General features: G+C 38.8%; 1 protein-coding gene across 1 annotated transcript in view; it reads left to right on the top strand.

Moving 5' to 3' along the window:
- CLHC1 (clathrin heavy chain linker domain containing 1) overlaps positions 1-16,520 on the top strand; it is a 38,141-nt gene that overhangs the window by 11,909 nt on the left and 9,712 nt on the right. The window contains exons 4-9 of the mRNA XM_024752919.1: positions 1,564-1,694; positions 3,283-3,484; positions 3,600-3,712; positions 4,087-4,171; positions 7,328-7,434; positions 11,819-11,993. Of these exons, the coding sequence (XP_024608687.1) occupies positions 1,564-1,694; positions 3,283-3,484; positions 3,600-3,712; positions 4,087-4,171; positions 7,328-7,434; positions 11,819-11,993 (813 nt within the window). The remainder of the gene's footprint in view (positions 1-1,563; positions 1,695-3,282; positions 3,485-3,599; positions 3,713-4,086; positions 4,172-7,327; positions 7,435-11,818; positions 11,994-16,520) is intronic.

Below are 16,520 nucleotides of genomic sequence, written 5' to 3' on the forward strand. Positions count from 1 at the left end.
ATATCAATTCACAGGTTCTGGAAGACCAAAGAATCCCATTGTAAGTAATAAGAAATACTCAACTAGATTTACTGTAGTGAAATTGTCAAAGATAAAGAGATCATAAAAGTAGCTGTGGATAGGAGCAGTGACTGGATACCTTCTCATCCATGTTGTAGCATGTATTGGAGCTTAATTCCTTTTTATGGCTGAATAATATTCCATTGTTTGTATGTACCATATTTCATCTACTTATCAGTTGATGGGTACTTGAGTTTTTTTCCACCTTTGGCTATTGTGACTTGTGCCACCATAAACATTCATGTACAAGTATCTGTCTGAGTCCCTGCTTTCAATTTTTTCGAAAGTCTGTTTACTTTTAACATGTCTTTCTTCCTAAAGCATAACTATTTGGATGAAAGCCAAGGATATTTTATTTCCACAGTCCCTCTTTCATAAATACTGCAAGCTCCTACTCAGAGCCATCTGTAGTTACCAAGAACTCTATATAGTAATCAGACTTAGGTAGCGGTTATCTACTGACAAACTTGTTTTTAATTTACCAAAACTCCTGTAACATTTATGTAGCTAACTGATTTTAATCTATTATTTCCTCCCTGGGCCAAAATATTGGTGATAAACTAGGAAGTAAATTTCAAATAATGCTTAAAAGAAGGTTTTATTTACTTCTTGGTCTTTAAAACCTCCATTTCTGGATGAACTCAGTTTTATCTCAAGATGCTGTCATTCCTCTAGCTCTAGAATTAAAATTAATAGAGTGTGCTGAATAATGGTCCCCAAAGAAATAGGTCCTAATCCTGGAAATGTTACTTTGTTTGGAAAAAGGGTCTTTGCAGATATGATTACATTAAGGATCTTGAGCTAGGGAGATTCTCTTGGATTATGCAGGTGGGTCCAAAATACCATCACAAGTGTCCTTATACAGAGAGGTAGAGGGAGCATTGACACAGACACAAGGGGAAAAAGCATCATTACCTTGGGGGCAGAGATTGAAGTCATGCAGCCACAGAAGGCCGGCAGCCCTCGGAAGCTGGAGGAGGCAAGGAATGGATGCTCCCCTAGAGCTTCTAGAGGAAGCACAATCCTAAAAACGCAAATTTTGGCCCACTGATACTAATACTGGACTTAGGGCCTCCAGAACTGTGAAAGAATAGACTTCTGCTGTTTTAAGCCACCAAGTTTGTGGTAATTTGTTATAGCAGCCACAGGAAACTAATACAATTATTTAACAAAAATAATTTTTTAATTGCAAAGGTAATTTTCAACTAAAGGGAATAGACATAGTACTTTGTGGCTAGATTATTATGTTTAATACTTACAAATTTCCAATAAGGTTACGAATCAAAGGCAGTATAAGATTTTATTGATGCTTTGAAAGAAAATTGTTCCTCACTTGTGAGGTTAGTTAACTTCCTAGGCATTCTTTTGTAAACTTCCGTCTACATTCATAACGGTACAAAATGATAATTAGCCAAATTAAAGTAATAATTTAACCTGTTTTACTTTGAATTGTATGATTAAATAATTCGTTGAAAGAAACATAAAAAAGCCTTTCTGTTTCAGGATGAGGCTTATTGAAAATAATTCCTCAAAGATTCAATTGCAAATAGATGAAATGAAACAACTTAGGGCAGAGTATGACACAAAAGAACAATATTGTATTTACTGCAAAGATCCTTCAAAACCTATTCCAGGTACAGTATCTTGTTTAAAATATTTGAGAGAAATTCCAACTGTTTCCAGTTACACAAATTAATATATATGTGTTACCATGTATATATCTTCCAAGTATACCAGGACTTTAGCCAGACTTTACAAACAGCTTTAGTCTGGCCTCTAGGTACATACAAAGGAATGAGAAAACTTAAACAACCCTAAACGAGTGAAAGAGTTCCAGTCTGGCTGGATTATATAAAGTATAGTACAGTGGCTCTTAAAGTGTGATTCCTACATCAACATCAGCATTACCTGGGAACCTGTTAGAAATGCAAATTTTTTTGTCCTGCTGCAGATTTACTCTGTCAGAAATTCCAGGGATGGGAGTTGGGGTCGGGTGGTGGAGCCCAGCAGTCAGTGTTTTAACAAGTTCTCTAGGTTATTCTGATGCATTTTATAGTTTGAGAACCCATGAAATATGTGAAAAAACTGTGGTACGTAAAGTTCTGGTGAATATTGTTGATTCACATTGATGTCAGCATTCACTGGTTCCTCATTTTCAGCCAAGACACATTTTAAGAAATTGGAGTATATCCTGGAATTCCTCCAGAATATTGACAGATTTGTATGATGAATGGATAGAGGAATTGCAAATATACATCCTGGAGTAAAGAAAGACTTTGAGAATAGAAAACTGCATTCAAAACTTTTCAAAATTCCAACTAGTGTTTATCCAGAGGCAGAATCAATAAGTGGAAATTTTAGGAAGTCAGATTTGGTTTCAATGGAAGAAGCTATGTCTTGAGATAACGAGCTACCCCACACCAGAGGATTTTAACTGAGGTTGAATGATCATCCTATGATTGGTTGAAGCAGGGACTAGATTCACTTTCAAGTATAAAATTATGACTAGCAGACTACAAATAAGATACATATGAATAAGTACAAAATAGCTGACAAATTGATTAAATGCTGAAGGGATACAGGGTGTAAGGGAATGACTGAAATTGATTAGGGTTAATCCGGGGGGGTTCTTGAAGAGAATTTTGAGGTGTGCCTTTAAAGGCAACAATTGGTCTGAATGAGAATGAAAGTCATTTGAAGTGTGTGTGTATGTGGGGGGCAGTTATGAATAATGAATAGAGGGGACAATGACCGAGGGAGAAAGGACTGAAGATTTGGCAGGCATTTATAAACTTTGCATTGGAGAGAACAAACAGATTACCCTGGGGTTAGTTGTAGTAGACTAATGGAAAGTTTGGTTAGGGAAAAATCATTGAACAGGAATCCTGAATTATTAGGCAGAAGTTCTTGGTGTTACTGAATAAGATTGATATTTAGGGGTTTGCAAGATGTGGTGATGTGGTCGTTAAAATTTTTTTTCTTAAAATGCTAAGGTTTGGACCATCAGTCTTCACTAAGTCTTCATTGATGATTTGTTTAAAACTACCAGCCATTTAGAAATGTATGCTAATTCTGTTTATGTTCAATAATCTTCAAGTTCATGCTACAATTTCTTAATTATTTCTTAACATAGTCAACCATCTGACCTATTTTGCTAAGACTTGCTGTTTGAGCACAAGAGTCCCACACATGGCTTGGCTTGTTTGTTCCCTTTTCCCTTAGGCATGACTCTCCAAGAATCTGTCAGTTTAGATGCTCTCACTAAATACTTGAAACATCTTGAAGATAAATATGCAGAAATTGAGCAACTTATGTCAAAAAAATATTTACCAGCTCAGAGGAAGGCAGATTTAGATGAGGAAATGATTGTGGTATTAGAACGGCGAGATTTAGCTGAAAATCTGAACAATGAATTACAGTTCCGGTATGAAAGTTGAATATATACTTTTTACAGTTTGAAGCTTTTATTTGTGTTTATTTTAATATTCCACTATTTGATTTTAGGTTCAGTATATTGTTAATGTTTTTTATCTTTATAGTCATCAAAGACTGCAGATTATTTCACAGGCACTTACTTTGTGGGTAAAATCTGATATGAGCAGATCATTTCAAGACTTCATGGAGCACATTCAGAAAAGTAAAGATTTACACGGTAGAGGATCTATATTTATTAATTAACATGAATAATGGAAAACATTTTTTTTCTCCAGAAAGCTAAAGAATGGGGATTTTCCTAGGCTGAGTTTAAAGAAAGTAAAAATGTACTTACTTCTGTTAGGTCTCTGTTACCCCGTGGGCTTCTTCCTTCAACAGCTGACAAATAATTGGTGAAGAGTAGATTTGGTTAGCCAAGGAGAGAATACCTGAAAATAAGGAAGAAAGGGATGGGGAAGCTACTCAGTTTAGGAAGAGGTTGGTGGTATTAGAAACTATAGCATTAAGTTGTTGGTATTAAACATTTATATGTTTATTTTCTATTGATTGATAACCTTAAATATCATCCAGTGGTGCTTTCAATATTTACAGGCGAACAAGGCATCATTGAGGAACTACTTGAAGATGACCCAGGCAAGGCAAAAGAAGCTGAAATTTTGCTATACTACGTTGAAAGGCAAATATTTAAAAAGCTTTTTGATTTTCCTTGTTAAGATATTATAGCATCTATTTAATATTTATTTAAAGACATTAAATGTTTCACATTTATGTAGCATCTTTTTGAGCTGTAGTCTCTAGCTTTTGTATTTTAAAATTCTACTTTAGTAGACAAATTAGAAAATAAGCTAGAATTTTAAAAAATAGATTCTTTGTGGAAAAAATACCAGATTGATGGTCTAGGAGATTTTTCAGAGGTTATAGGTGGATTGTAGTGTTAAGTTTTATTTATATTTTTAATATTTTTATGACCTTCTTTTGTCAGATTATCCTAGCCAATTTAGTCCTTTTTTTCTCATCATTTCCATCCTATGACATATTAGGAAGGCATATTTCCCCCAAGTACTTATTAATTATTATATATATTTTATAGTAGAGGCTTAGCGATCTAAGATTTTATTCTTTAACAGGTTAATTCATAGGCTATGAGGCCAGTATGTAATGAATATATGTAATATTCCTAGTCTTCTATGTGAAATAGTTTTCAGCTGTTGATTTGCTTGTTGATATGGTACAAAAAAAGGGGTAAAGATCATTTTGAGGGGCACCAAAGCCTGGATTATTTCCTTACACCTCTAAGTCTATCAGCTTCAGATATGAGAGAAAAACCCTGGTTGAGGTTAAAAGTTTTATGTATTTTGCTTAATGTTACTTTGGTGTTTTTCTCCTCTGGGGTTCCACATTCATTTGCAACACTCTTTAAATCCTGTTTGCCATAGTTTTTTTTAATATTTTTAACATCTTTATTGGAGTATAATTGCTTTACAATGGTGTGTTAGTTTCTGCTTTATAACAAAGTGAATCAGTGATACATATACATATGTTACCATATCTCTTCCCTCTTGCGTCTCCCTCCCTCCCACCCTCCCTATCCCACCCCTCTAGGTGGTCACAAAGCACCAAGCTGATCTCCTTGTGCTATGCAGCTGCTTTCCAAGAAAAAGAAAGAAAGAGAAGCAAGGAAGGAAGGAAGGAAGAAAAGAGAGAGAGAGGGAGGGAGGGAGGGAGAGAGGGAGGGAGGAGGAAAGAAAGAAAGAAAGGAGGGAGGGAGGGAGGAGGAAGGAAGAAGGAAGGAAAGAAGATAAAATAAAATAAAGTGAGATAAAATAAAGTTATTAAAATGAAAAATAATTATTAAGAAAAAAATATTTTTAAAAAGAAAAAAATGGACAGGCAGAACACTAGGACAAATGGTAAAAGCAAAGCTATACAGACAAAATCACACACAGAAGCATACACATACACACTCAGAAAGAGAAAAAGGAGAAAAAATATATATATATGTATTTATATATATATCGCTGCTCCCAAAGTCCACCTCCTCAATTTGGTATGATTCATTGTCTATTCAGGTATTCCACAGATGCAGGGTACATCAAGTTGATTGTGGAGATTTAATCCGCTGCTCCTGAGGCTGCTGTGAGAGATTTCCCTTTCTCTTCTTTGTACGCACAGCTCCCGGGGCCTACCTTTGGATTTGGCCCCGCCTCTGCGTGTAGGTTGCCTGAGGGCGTCTGTTCTTCGCTCAGACAGGATGGGGTTAAAGGAGCAGCTGACTTTGGGGCTCTGGCTCACTCAGGCCGGGGGTAAGGAGGGGTGCGGATGCCGGGCGACCCTGACGTTGCACCAGCCTGAGGCGCGCCGTGCATTCTCCCGGGGAAGTTGTCCCTGGATCCCAGGACCCTGGCAGTGGCGGGCTGCACAGGCTCCCCGGAAGGGGGGTGTCTATAGTGACCTGTGCTTGCACACAGGCTTCTTGGTGGCGGCAGCAGCAGCCTTAGCGTCTCATGCCTGTCTCTGGAGTCCGCGCTGTCAGCCCCGGCTCGCGCCTGTCTCTGGAGCTCCTTTACGCAGTGCTCTTAATCCCCTCTCCTCGCGTACCAGGAAACAGAGGGAAGAAAAAGTCTCTTGCCTCTTCAGCAGGTCCAGACTTTTTCCCGGACTCCCTCCCGGCTAGCCGTGGCGCACTAACCCCTTTAGGCTGTGTTCACGCCGCCAGTCCTCTCCCTGCGCTCTGACCGAAGCCCGAGCCTCAGCTCCCAGCCCCGTCTGCCCCAGCGGGTGAGCAGACAAGCCTCTCGAGCTGGTGAGTGCTGGTCGGCATCGATCCTCTGTGCAGGAATCTCTTCGCTTTGCCCTCTGCCTCCCTGTTGCTGTGCTCTCCTCCGCCGCTCCGAAGCTTACCCCCTCTGCCACCCGCAGTCTCCGCCCGAGAAGGGGCTTCCTAGTATGTGGAAACCTTTCCTCCTTCACAGCTCCCTTCCGCTGGTGCAGGTCCCGTCCCTATTCTTTTGTCTCTGTTTATTCTTTTTTCTTTTGTCCTACCCAGGTACGTGGGGAGTTTCTTGCCTTTTGGGAGGTCTGAGGTCTTTTGCCAGCATTCAGTAGGTGGTCTGTAGGAGTTGTTCCACATGTAGATGTATTTCTGATGTATCTGTGGGGAGGAAGATGATCTCCGCGTCGTACTCTTCCGCCATCTTCCCGATTCCCCCCGCCATAGTTTTAGTTGCAAGGACTGAGTTGGAGATGTTTTGCCCTAGGAAGAGGAGTAGAAACTTAAGGTATCTGAACTATTATCTTTTCTTCTTTGAATTAGTCTCACATTTAGTTGGGAGTCTGATTCATGGCCGAACAACTAAGGCTTCTGAATACCAAGGACACTTCTTGATCTTCAACTTGGCGGCCTTTGTGTGCAATTAATATTTCCCCTAGGCTGAGCCTTTAATCAGATTGCCCTTCTTTCCCCTGGTTCCCCTTTTCTTCCAGAGATAATATGAGAGAAAAAAAATCTGAGCTCATTATAAATTCAGTTGAAGTTCTTTCAACTGAATAAATTCAGTTGCTCTTTCTATGGCTTGCTCTCAGCACTACAGGAATAAGGTACAGGATCAGGTTCACGTCACCTGGCAGGTGAGTCTTATTCTGAGGCTACAAAAAACAATATTAGGGAAGGAAGTGAAAGAGTATCTCAGAGAGTGAATGAATCTAGTTATAGTTTATTAGAGGTGCTTTTCTGTATTACTATGCTACTATGTTTAGTCTGTATTAGACATTTCTAATCACTTTTCTTTACTTTTTTTGTGTACTACTATATAATGAAATGCACTGGCTATAGGTTCAATGAATTAATCTCACTTGGAGAATATGAAAAGGCAGTTTATTTTGCAGCAAACAGTCCTAGAAGAATTCTTCAAAACATTGGAACAGTGAGTAAATTTAAGGGTAAGCATTTCTCTCTGAACCTTACATATGTATGCTAATTATACTTTTTTTTTCCTGATAGAATGGGAAGAGTATTGAACTGGGAAACAAGATCTACCATTTACTCAGTTTCCTTACCTGTAACATTAAGGGGTTTGATTAGGTTTTCCAAATTAAATTATGAAATATTTTAAGTATACAGAAAAGTGTGAGAAACATAAATAACCATGTACTCGCTCTCAAGTTTTACTAAATGTTAATATTTTGTCAGATTTGCTCAACTTCCTTTAAAAAACAGCTTTGTTGTGGTGAGTTGACATACATACACTAAATTGTACATAAAATGTACAGTTTGTTAGGTTTTGACATATGTATCCTCCAAAAGTTCCCTCATTCCCCCAGTGATCGCTCCCTCCCACTACTCCCCACCCCTCCCACTGGTCTCCCTCCCAGAGCTTCCCTCAAGTCCCCAGGCAGCTACTAATCTGCTTTCAGTCACCAAAGATTAGTTTGCATTTTCGAGAATTTTATATAAATAGAATCATATAGTAGGTATCCTTTTTTGACTGATTTCTTGCGCTTAGCCTAATTATTTTGAAATTCATCCATGTTATTGCATCTATCAATAATTTATTCTTTTTTTTGCCGAGTAGTGTTCCATTCTATGAATAAAAATCCTTTACCAGATATATGATGCAAATATTTTCTCCCAGTTTGTGGCTTGTCTTTTCATTCTCTTAACAGTGTCTTTCTAAGAGTAGAAGTCTTTAATTTGTTGAAATCTAATTTATGAGTTTTTTCTTTTAGGGATTGAGATTTTAGTGTCGTACCTAAGAAATCTGTGCTTAATCTGCACAGATTTTTCTCCTATTTTTTTTCCCTAAGGATTTTATAGTTTTAGGTTTACATTTAGGTCTATGATCCAGTTTGAATTATTATTATTATTATTATTTTTGCAGTACGCGGGCCTCTCACTCTCACTGTTGTGGCCTCTCCCGTTGCGGAGCACAGGCTCCGGACGCGCAGGCTCAGTGGCCGTGGCTCACAGGCCCAGCCGCTCTGCGGCATGTGGGATCTTCCCAGACTGGGGCATGAACCCGCGTCCCCTGCATCGGCAGGCGGACTCTCAACGACTGCGCCACCAGGGAAGCCCTAGCTTAATGTTTTTGAGGTTCATTTATGCCATAGTATGTATCAGTAGTTCATTCCTTTTTATGGTGAAATAATATTCCATTGTATGGATGTACTGTATTTTGTTTATCCATTCATCTGTTTATGGTCATTTGAGTTGTTTCTACTTTTTGGTTATTATGAATAATGCAACTGAGCGTTTCTGTACAAGTTTTTGCGTGGATATGTTTTTATTTTTCTTGGATAGATACCTAGGAGTAGAATTTCTGGGTTAGGGACTTCCCTGGTGGTCCAATGGCTAAGACTCTGAGCTCCCAGTACAGGGGGCCTGGGTTTGAACCCTGGTCAGGGAACTAGATCCCACATGCTGCAACTAAGAGTTTGCATGCTGCAACTAAAGATTCTGTGTACCGCAACTAAAGGTCCTACAGGCTGCAATGAAGATCCCATGTGTGGCAACAAAGGTCCTGCCTGCCACAGCTAAGACCTGGCACAGCCAAACAAACTAATAAATAAATAAGAATTTCTGGGTTATATGGAAACTCTGTGTTAATACTTTGAGGAACTGCTAAACTTTGCACTATTTTCCATTTCCACCACCAGTGTATGAGTTCTCATTTCTCCACATCCTTACCAATACTTGTAATGTCTGTCTGGTTTTTTTTTTTTTTTTACATCTTTATTGGAGTATAATTGCTTTACAGTGGTGTATTAGTTTCTGCTTTATAACAAAGTGAATCAGTTATACATATACATATGTTCCCATATCTCTTCCCTCTTGCATCTCCCTCCCTCCCACCAAGCCTTTCTAATCTGTGTGAAGTGGTATCTCGTTTTTTTTTCCTCATTGTGGTTTTAATTTGCATATCCCGAATGACTAACAATGTTGAGCATCTTTTCATGTGCCTGTTGGCCATTTTATCTTCTTTGGAGAATTGTCTATTCTTTACCCATTTGGTAATTGTTTTATTTGTGTTTTTATTATTGAGTTGCAAGTGCTCTTTTTAATTCCAGGTAAAAATCCCTTATCAGATAGATGATACGCAAATATTTCTTCTAGTCTGTGGATTGCATTTTTGCTTTCTTGTTGGTGGTTTTTTTTTGTTGTTGTTCGTTTGTTTGTTTGTTTTTAATTTTTTTTGATGTGGACCATTTTTAAAGTCTTTATTGAATCTGTTACAATATTGCTTCTGTTTTATGTTTTGGTTTTTTGGCCACGAGGTGTGTGGGATATTAGCTCCTTTACCAGGGATCGAACCCCTATCCCCCCTGCACTGGAAGGCAAAGTCCCAACTGCTGGACCGCCAGGGAAGTCCCTCTTTTTGGTGTTTTTTGAGGTGCAAAAGGTTTTAATTTTGATGAAGTCCCATTTACTGATCTTTTTTAATGGCTGTGCTTTTGGTTTTGTATCTAAGAAATCTTTGCCTAACTTAAGATCCTACGTTTTCTTCTAAGAGTTTTATTCATTTAGGTCTGTGGTCTACTATGAGTTAATTTTTTTGTTTGGTGTGAGATAGGGGTCCAAATTCATTCTTTTGCATGTGGATATCCAGTTTTCCTAGCACCATTTGTTGAAAAGACTTTTCTTTACCCATTAAACGGTTTTGGCCCCCCTTTGTAAGAAATCAATTAACCATAAATGTTTGAGGTTTTTTTCTAGACTCTTAATTCTATTCTGTTGCTCTAGATGTCCGTCCTGTGCAATCATACTATCTTGATTACTGTAGTTTTGTAGTAAGTTTTGAAATTGGAAGTGTGATTCCATCTTTCTTTTGATTAGTATTAGCATGGTGTATCTTTTTTCCATACTTTTACTTTAATCTACTTAATTTGTGTCTTTGTATTTAAAGTCAGTATCTTCTAGGCAACATGTACTTGGATCCTGCTTTTTTATACAGTCTGACAATATTTGTCTTTTAATTGGGGTGTTCAGATCATTTACATTTAATGTGATTGTTGACATGGTTGACTTTTATTTGTTTTCTGTTTTTTCTCATCTCTGTTATTTTTTTTCTCTTCTTCTACCTTCTTTTGGATTAGTTGAATTTATTTATGATTCCATTTTTCTCCTTTGTTGATTTTTGAGCCTATAACTCTTTGTTGTCTTATTTTGGTTGTTGCTTTAGGCTTTATGGGTTATATCTTTAACTTATCACATTCTACACTCAGGTGATTATGTACTACTTCACGCATTCCCTGGTGGTGCAGTGGTTGAGAGTCCGCCTGCCGATGCGGGGGACATGGGTTCGTGCCCCGGTCCGGGAAGATCCCACATGCCGTGGAGTGGCTGGGCCCATGAGCCGTGGCCACTGAGCCTGCGCTTCCAGAGCCTGTGCTCCGCAACGGGAGAGGCCACAGCAGTGAGAGGCCCGAGTACCGCAAAAAAAAAAAAAAAAATTAGAAACAGTATACAGTTTGATCCTTGAACAACATGAATTTTAACTGCACAGGTCCACTTATAGGTGGATTTTTTTCAATAAATACTTGTTATAGTAATAAATGACCCATCATTGGTTTAATCTGTGGTTGTGGAACTGTGGATATGGAGGATCCATGTGGATACACGTATTCATGGATTTTTGACTGAGTGGAGGTCGGCGCCCCTAACCCCTGCGTTGTTCAGGGATCAACTTTACTTCTAAATGCTTATATTCATAGCATTTACCATTTCTGGTCTTTATTTCTTTGTGTAGATTGTTTTTCTGTCTTGTGTCATTTTCCTTCTGCTTGAAGGACTACCTTTAACCTTTCTTATAGTACAGGTCTGCTGGTAGTATATTCTTTCAGCTTTTTAAAAATTTTAAATAAAAATAATTTTTTTTTGGCTGTACCATGCAGCTTGCAGGATCTTAGTTCCCTGACCAGGAATTGAACCCAGGCCCATGCCAGTGAAAGCACTGAGTCCTAACCACTGGACTGCCAGGGAATTCCCATTTTATAGCTTTTTAAACTTCTTTCTGGAGGCTCTGAAGTAGATTCCCATTTCATGCTGCTCTCCTAGCTTCTAGATAGCTGTCAGCAATCTTCGGCGTTCCTTGGCTTGTAGACCCATCACTCCAACCTCTGCCTAGGTTTTCACATAGCATATGATATTTAGTCATTATCCAAAATATAAAGTTTAATCCACAAGCATTACTTAAAGATTATAAATATGTAATTTTAGATTAAAATTTTTAGAAAATGCAATGAGATGAAAATATGAATATGAAGTAAGGAAAAGCAAACTATTATTACTTAAAAGTATTTGACTCAAAAAGTTTTCTTCTCTTTGTAGCTGTTGGAAAAACTAGAGGAAAGCCTTTCCCATTACTCTTATTTTTTGAGGCTATCTTTAGCATAAGTCATGCTTTTAAACATCCTGTTGATGCAGAACTAACCCTGGAAGGAATCAAATGTGGATTATCTGAAAAACGTTTAGATTTAGTTATCAATTGGGTCACCCAGGAAAGGTAAGCAAAGTTAAACTTTTAACTTAATTTTGAAATTTGCTTAATAAAGTTTTTTGTTCTCAAATTTTAATAGTTTTCTTATCAGTACATTATTTGAGCATTTATTTCAAATCTCTATTGCAACTAATCAGTCACAAAGTATTTACTAAGCATTCATGGATGGAGTAATAGAGCCTAGTCACAATGAGCCCACATCAGGAGTTGACTCACGGCAGCTGACAAGATGTTTCATGACCACTTAATGGTGCATGGAAGTTGATACGTAAGGATAGAAAAGGATTGATCAGTATCGTGCTGCTCAGAGGGATAAGGCAGGAACCTGTTTTCAGGCAGGCTGTGGATACATGTAAAGGATAAACACAGGAGAAAACTTGTAAGCAGGAGGGACATGGACCCAAGGTAGCATTTAAAAGAACATACAAACCAGCAAGGACAGGCAGGAGGTGGCTTCTTGGAGTTGAGTCTCGGCACAAATTGGCAGATTTGTACCAGAGTTCCCTTAGATTGGATTCCCTGGAACCAAAGCCTGAAACAGGAATTTGGGTGTACATGGTTGATAGAAGGAGGGCTTCTCAAGAAAAACCTATAAGGGACTGAGTGAAACAGAACAGGGAAGGGGAAAGAGCCAAGCAAGGACGTGACCTCAGGCAAGTTCTAACCTTGGCCTTATTTATAGCGGGTTGGCTCTGAAGCATAAAACACATCACAGAGCTGTTCTCACTTGAGGCAAGGGGTCAGCCTTCCTTGCTTCTGCATCGGTCAGTCAAGGGCTGTGGGCTGCCTAGATGGGAATACGTAAATCTGGGCATGGTGGCTCCCACTAGCCCAGGGCAATTCCCTATGGAAGGGAAGGACCTGTGAGCCACTGGCAGCCAACGCCCAGAGCAGCTGGGGAAGGGCACTTTGGCCCAGTAAGGAGGATTTGAGCAGGACGCCAAAACAGCATCTGCCTTAGTCAACCATTTGCACAATACAGATCTATATGCTTCTCACATTAAGTTCACTCCATCCAGGCATATCTTCTCTAGGATTTTGTGGTCAATTCTTGGGGAAACTTATAAGAGGAAGGTTAGCGGGAGGAACTATAGCCCTTGTTGCTAGGTCCTAGGGCTGTAATTTGGTTTTTTTACAACTTTATTGAGATATAATTTACATAGAATAACCTATACATGTTTAAAATGTACAATTTGATGAGTTTTTTAAAAACAGCATTATGAAGACACAATTGATACACAGTAGACTGCACATATTTAAGGTGTACAATTTAAGTTTTGACATATATATATATATCCATGAAATCATCACCACAATCAAGATAATAAACATATCCATGACCCTCAAATGTTTCCTTATGTCCCTTTGTAATGCCTCCTCCTTCATTCCACAACCTCTCAATAACCACTGATCTACTTCATGTTATTCTAGATTCATTTTCGTTTTCTAGAATTTTATATATATGGAATCACACATTGTATATTTTCTCTCCTTGGTCTGGCTTCTTTCACTTACATTTATTTTGAGATTCATACATATTAATTAGTACTCATTATCTTTCTCTATAACTCATTACAGATTCTTCTTACTTACAGTTTTGGTCTTGATGGCTTGTCTGGTAGAATGACTGTGGTTACCATGCCTTTATCAAACCATCTTTTCTTTTTTTCTTGATTTTGATTTTATGTTGGAGTATAGTTGATTAACAATGTTGTATTAGTTTCAGGTGTACAGCAAAGTGATTCAGGTATACATATACACACATATCTATTCTTTTCGAAATTCTTTTTTGTTTTTTTTGGCCATGCTGCATGACATGCTGGATCTTAGATCCCTGAACAGGGATTGAACCTGTGCCCCCTGCAGTGGAAGCACAGAGTCTTAACTACTGTACTGCCATGGAAGTCCCCAAATTCTTTTCCCATTTATAAACCATAGTTACTGATTTACCCACTAACAGTGTTCAGTTGTCTTGGGACTACCCAGACAAGTAAGCTTCATGAATAAGTGGCCCAGACTCCATGTCAACTACCATTGCCTGATGGACACTACTTCCACAGCTCACACCTGTGGGCTCATGCAAGGGTGGGGTTACCAAAGACCAACAGACAGGAGAAGAAAAAAAAAACCCAAACTTGGTTCATGGAAGGTTCAGATGGTGTCCAAGTGATGCCAACTTGTCACTTCATCTTTTGAAGACAGAGGAACATCCTTTAGGAAGACATGTACTCCTTAAACCAATGATAATTATATAGTGCTGTATTCCCAATAGGTAGAATACTTGGGTCTGGGAAATGAAGAGTGGCCCTGCTCAACTATTACTCCCAGGAGCCTGCTTGGAGAGTGTGTTAGTCAGGATTCTCCAGAGAAACAGAAAAAATATATATAAATGAAAAATTGGCTCATATGATTATGGAGGCTGAGAAGTCCCAAGATCTGCAATCAGCAATCCAGAGACTCAAGAGAGTCAATGCTGTAACTTCCAGTCCGAAAGCCGGCAGCCTTGAGACCCAAAGGCAGGAAAGACTGATGTCCCAGCTAAGTAGTCAGGCAGGAGGAGTTCCCTCTTTCTTGAGGAAGAGTCATCCTTTTTGTACCATTCAGGCCTTTAACCGATTGGATGAGGGCCACCCACATTCAGGAGAGCAATCTGCTTTACTCAGCCTGTCAGTTAAAATGTTACTCTCTTCAAATACATTCTCACAGACACACCCAAAATAATATTTGACCAACAACATCAAGTTGACACTTAGAATGAACCATCAGCACAGGGAGTTTGTGCTTCCCATGCCTGCAACTTTAGGCTCTGTGAGTCTGGAAGTCCTGATTGACTTTATCATGAGAAGGCAGGACTATTGCTAAATAATGGGGCAAAGGGGAATATTTTTGGCACTCAGGCTCCCTATGCCCTTGAAGAGAGTATGATACCTGGATTTAGCTGATGTCATTTACTGCTTGGGAAATTTTATAAGGGAAGGAGTGAGACAGGATAGGGAAAGAGCCAAGCAAGGATGTGAACTCAGGTGAAGTCTAGTATTAGTATTATAAAGAGAGAGCTGTGGAGCATAAGCCGTACCGCAAAGTTGTTACCGCTTGTTTATGGGACTGGCTTTTTGTATCCCTTACTAGTCAGTCGTCAGCTCTAGATTACTAAGGGGTTGAAAGATAGGCGTAACTTTCTAGGTGAGGTGGCTCCAGTCAGCTGAGGGCAATTCTTTGGAGGAGGGGCAGCTATGAGCTGTCAATAATCAGCTGGAGAAGGGGCACTGGCACAGTAAAGGGGACCTGAGTAGGCACCAAACTGTGTCTACCAGCTTATGAAGATCAGTCTGGAAATAGATAACAGCTCCTTTTCCTGGGTCTATGTGGGCATGAGTTGGGCTGTGAGTATTGGAAGGCAGAGTGACGAAAGGCCTCCCTGTCTTCTCTCTAGTAGCCATGGCCTTCTTGTTTTGCAGCCTAAGGGCTATGCTTTCTTGGCTCTAAATGCATAGGGACATAGAATACATATTAGAGACTAGGTACACTTCTCATCTTTAAGAATTGTATCATAAGGGAGTAGATGGACAAATGTAAGCACTCCCTAAATAACAAATCCATGACTTAGAAATGTCCCAAACAAAAATGGCAAGTTTGCATACTACTACCTACTGCTACCCATTTCAAATTCATCATTTCCCTGCACAACTCTGGATAGTCATAAAACTGCCCTGGATTGATCTCACTATTGTTTCCCAGCGCAAAGTAGCTTTCTCTCACCCTGTCTTGTTATGCCTTCACTTACTGTTCACACAGTAATTAATTATTCACATAATAATAATTATGTTCACGTAATTCCTGTTTTAGGAAACTTCTTCATATGTGTACCCCTCTTTTCAGCCTTTGCCTCCTCCTTTCTTTCTCTGCCTGGTCACACTTCTACACTCTCCACAAAAAGTACTTGTCAGGGAGCCCTGGAAATGGTGCAGGCATGAGGACAGCATCAGAAAGTGCATGTTCATTACTAACACCTGTTATCTAGTGCAAAGACACTTCAGACAAGATTAATTTCCTTACATATACTTGGCCCATTCTACCTCTTAGTTGTAAGAATTTAAACTCTTATGCATTTCCCTGAGTGCATAAAGTGGGAAAATACCACTACATTTTTCCTGAATTATTCATATTTGTATTTCTGTATTTTTCTGGACATACCATTTAGCAGAAATGTCTTTATTCTAAATAGGACAATTTTATTTAACCCACTCAACTCTAGAGCATTCATGAGCTAATTAATATTGTTTGGATTTTCCATGTTTTGGGTTTCTTCTATTTAGATACCTTAGACACTATAAAAATCATTACAACTTTACTCCATACCATATTGGTAGTGATTAATTTTAAAATATTAGATTTGAATCTTGTGGTAGCATTTTTATTTTTCTTAAGCTTTGATGGAACTGTGTGGTAAAACTATGCACTAAAATCAGAAGGCTTTGGATAACTATGGATTATACCTATTCATACATTTCAGGTCTCCATTAGGAACTCATA

This window comes from Neophocaena asiaeorientalis, unplaced genomic scaffold (assembly GCF_003031525.2).
Source record: "Neophocaena asiaeorientalis asiaeorientalis breed wild unplaced genomic scaffold, Neophocaena_asiaeorientalis_V1.1 scaffold100, whole genome shotgun sequence".
Taxonomy (NCBI): domain Eukaryota; kingdom Metazoa; phylum Chordata; class Mammalia; order Artiodactyla; family Phocoenidae; genus Neophocaena; species Neophocaena asiaeorientalis.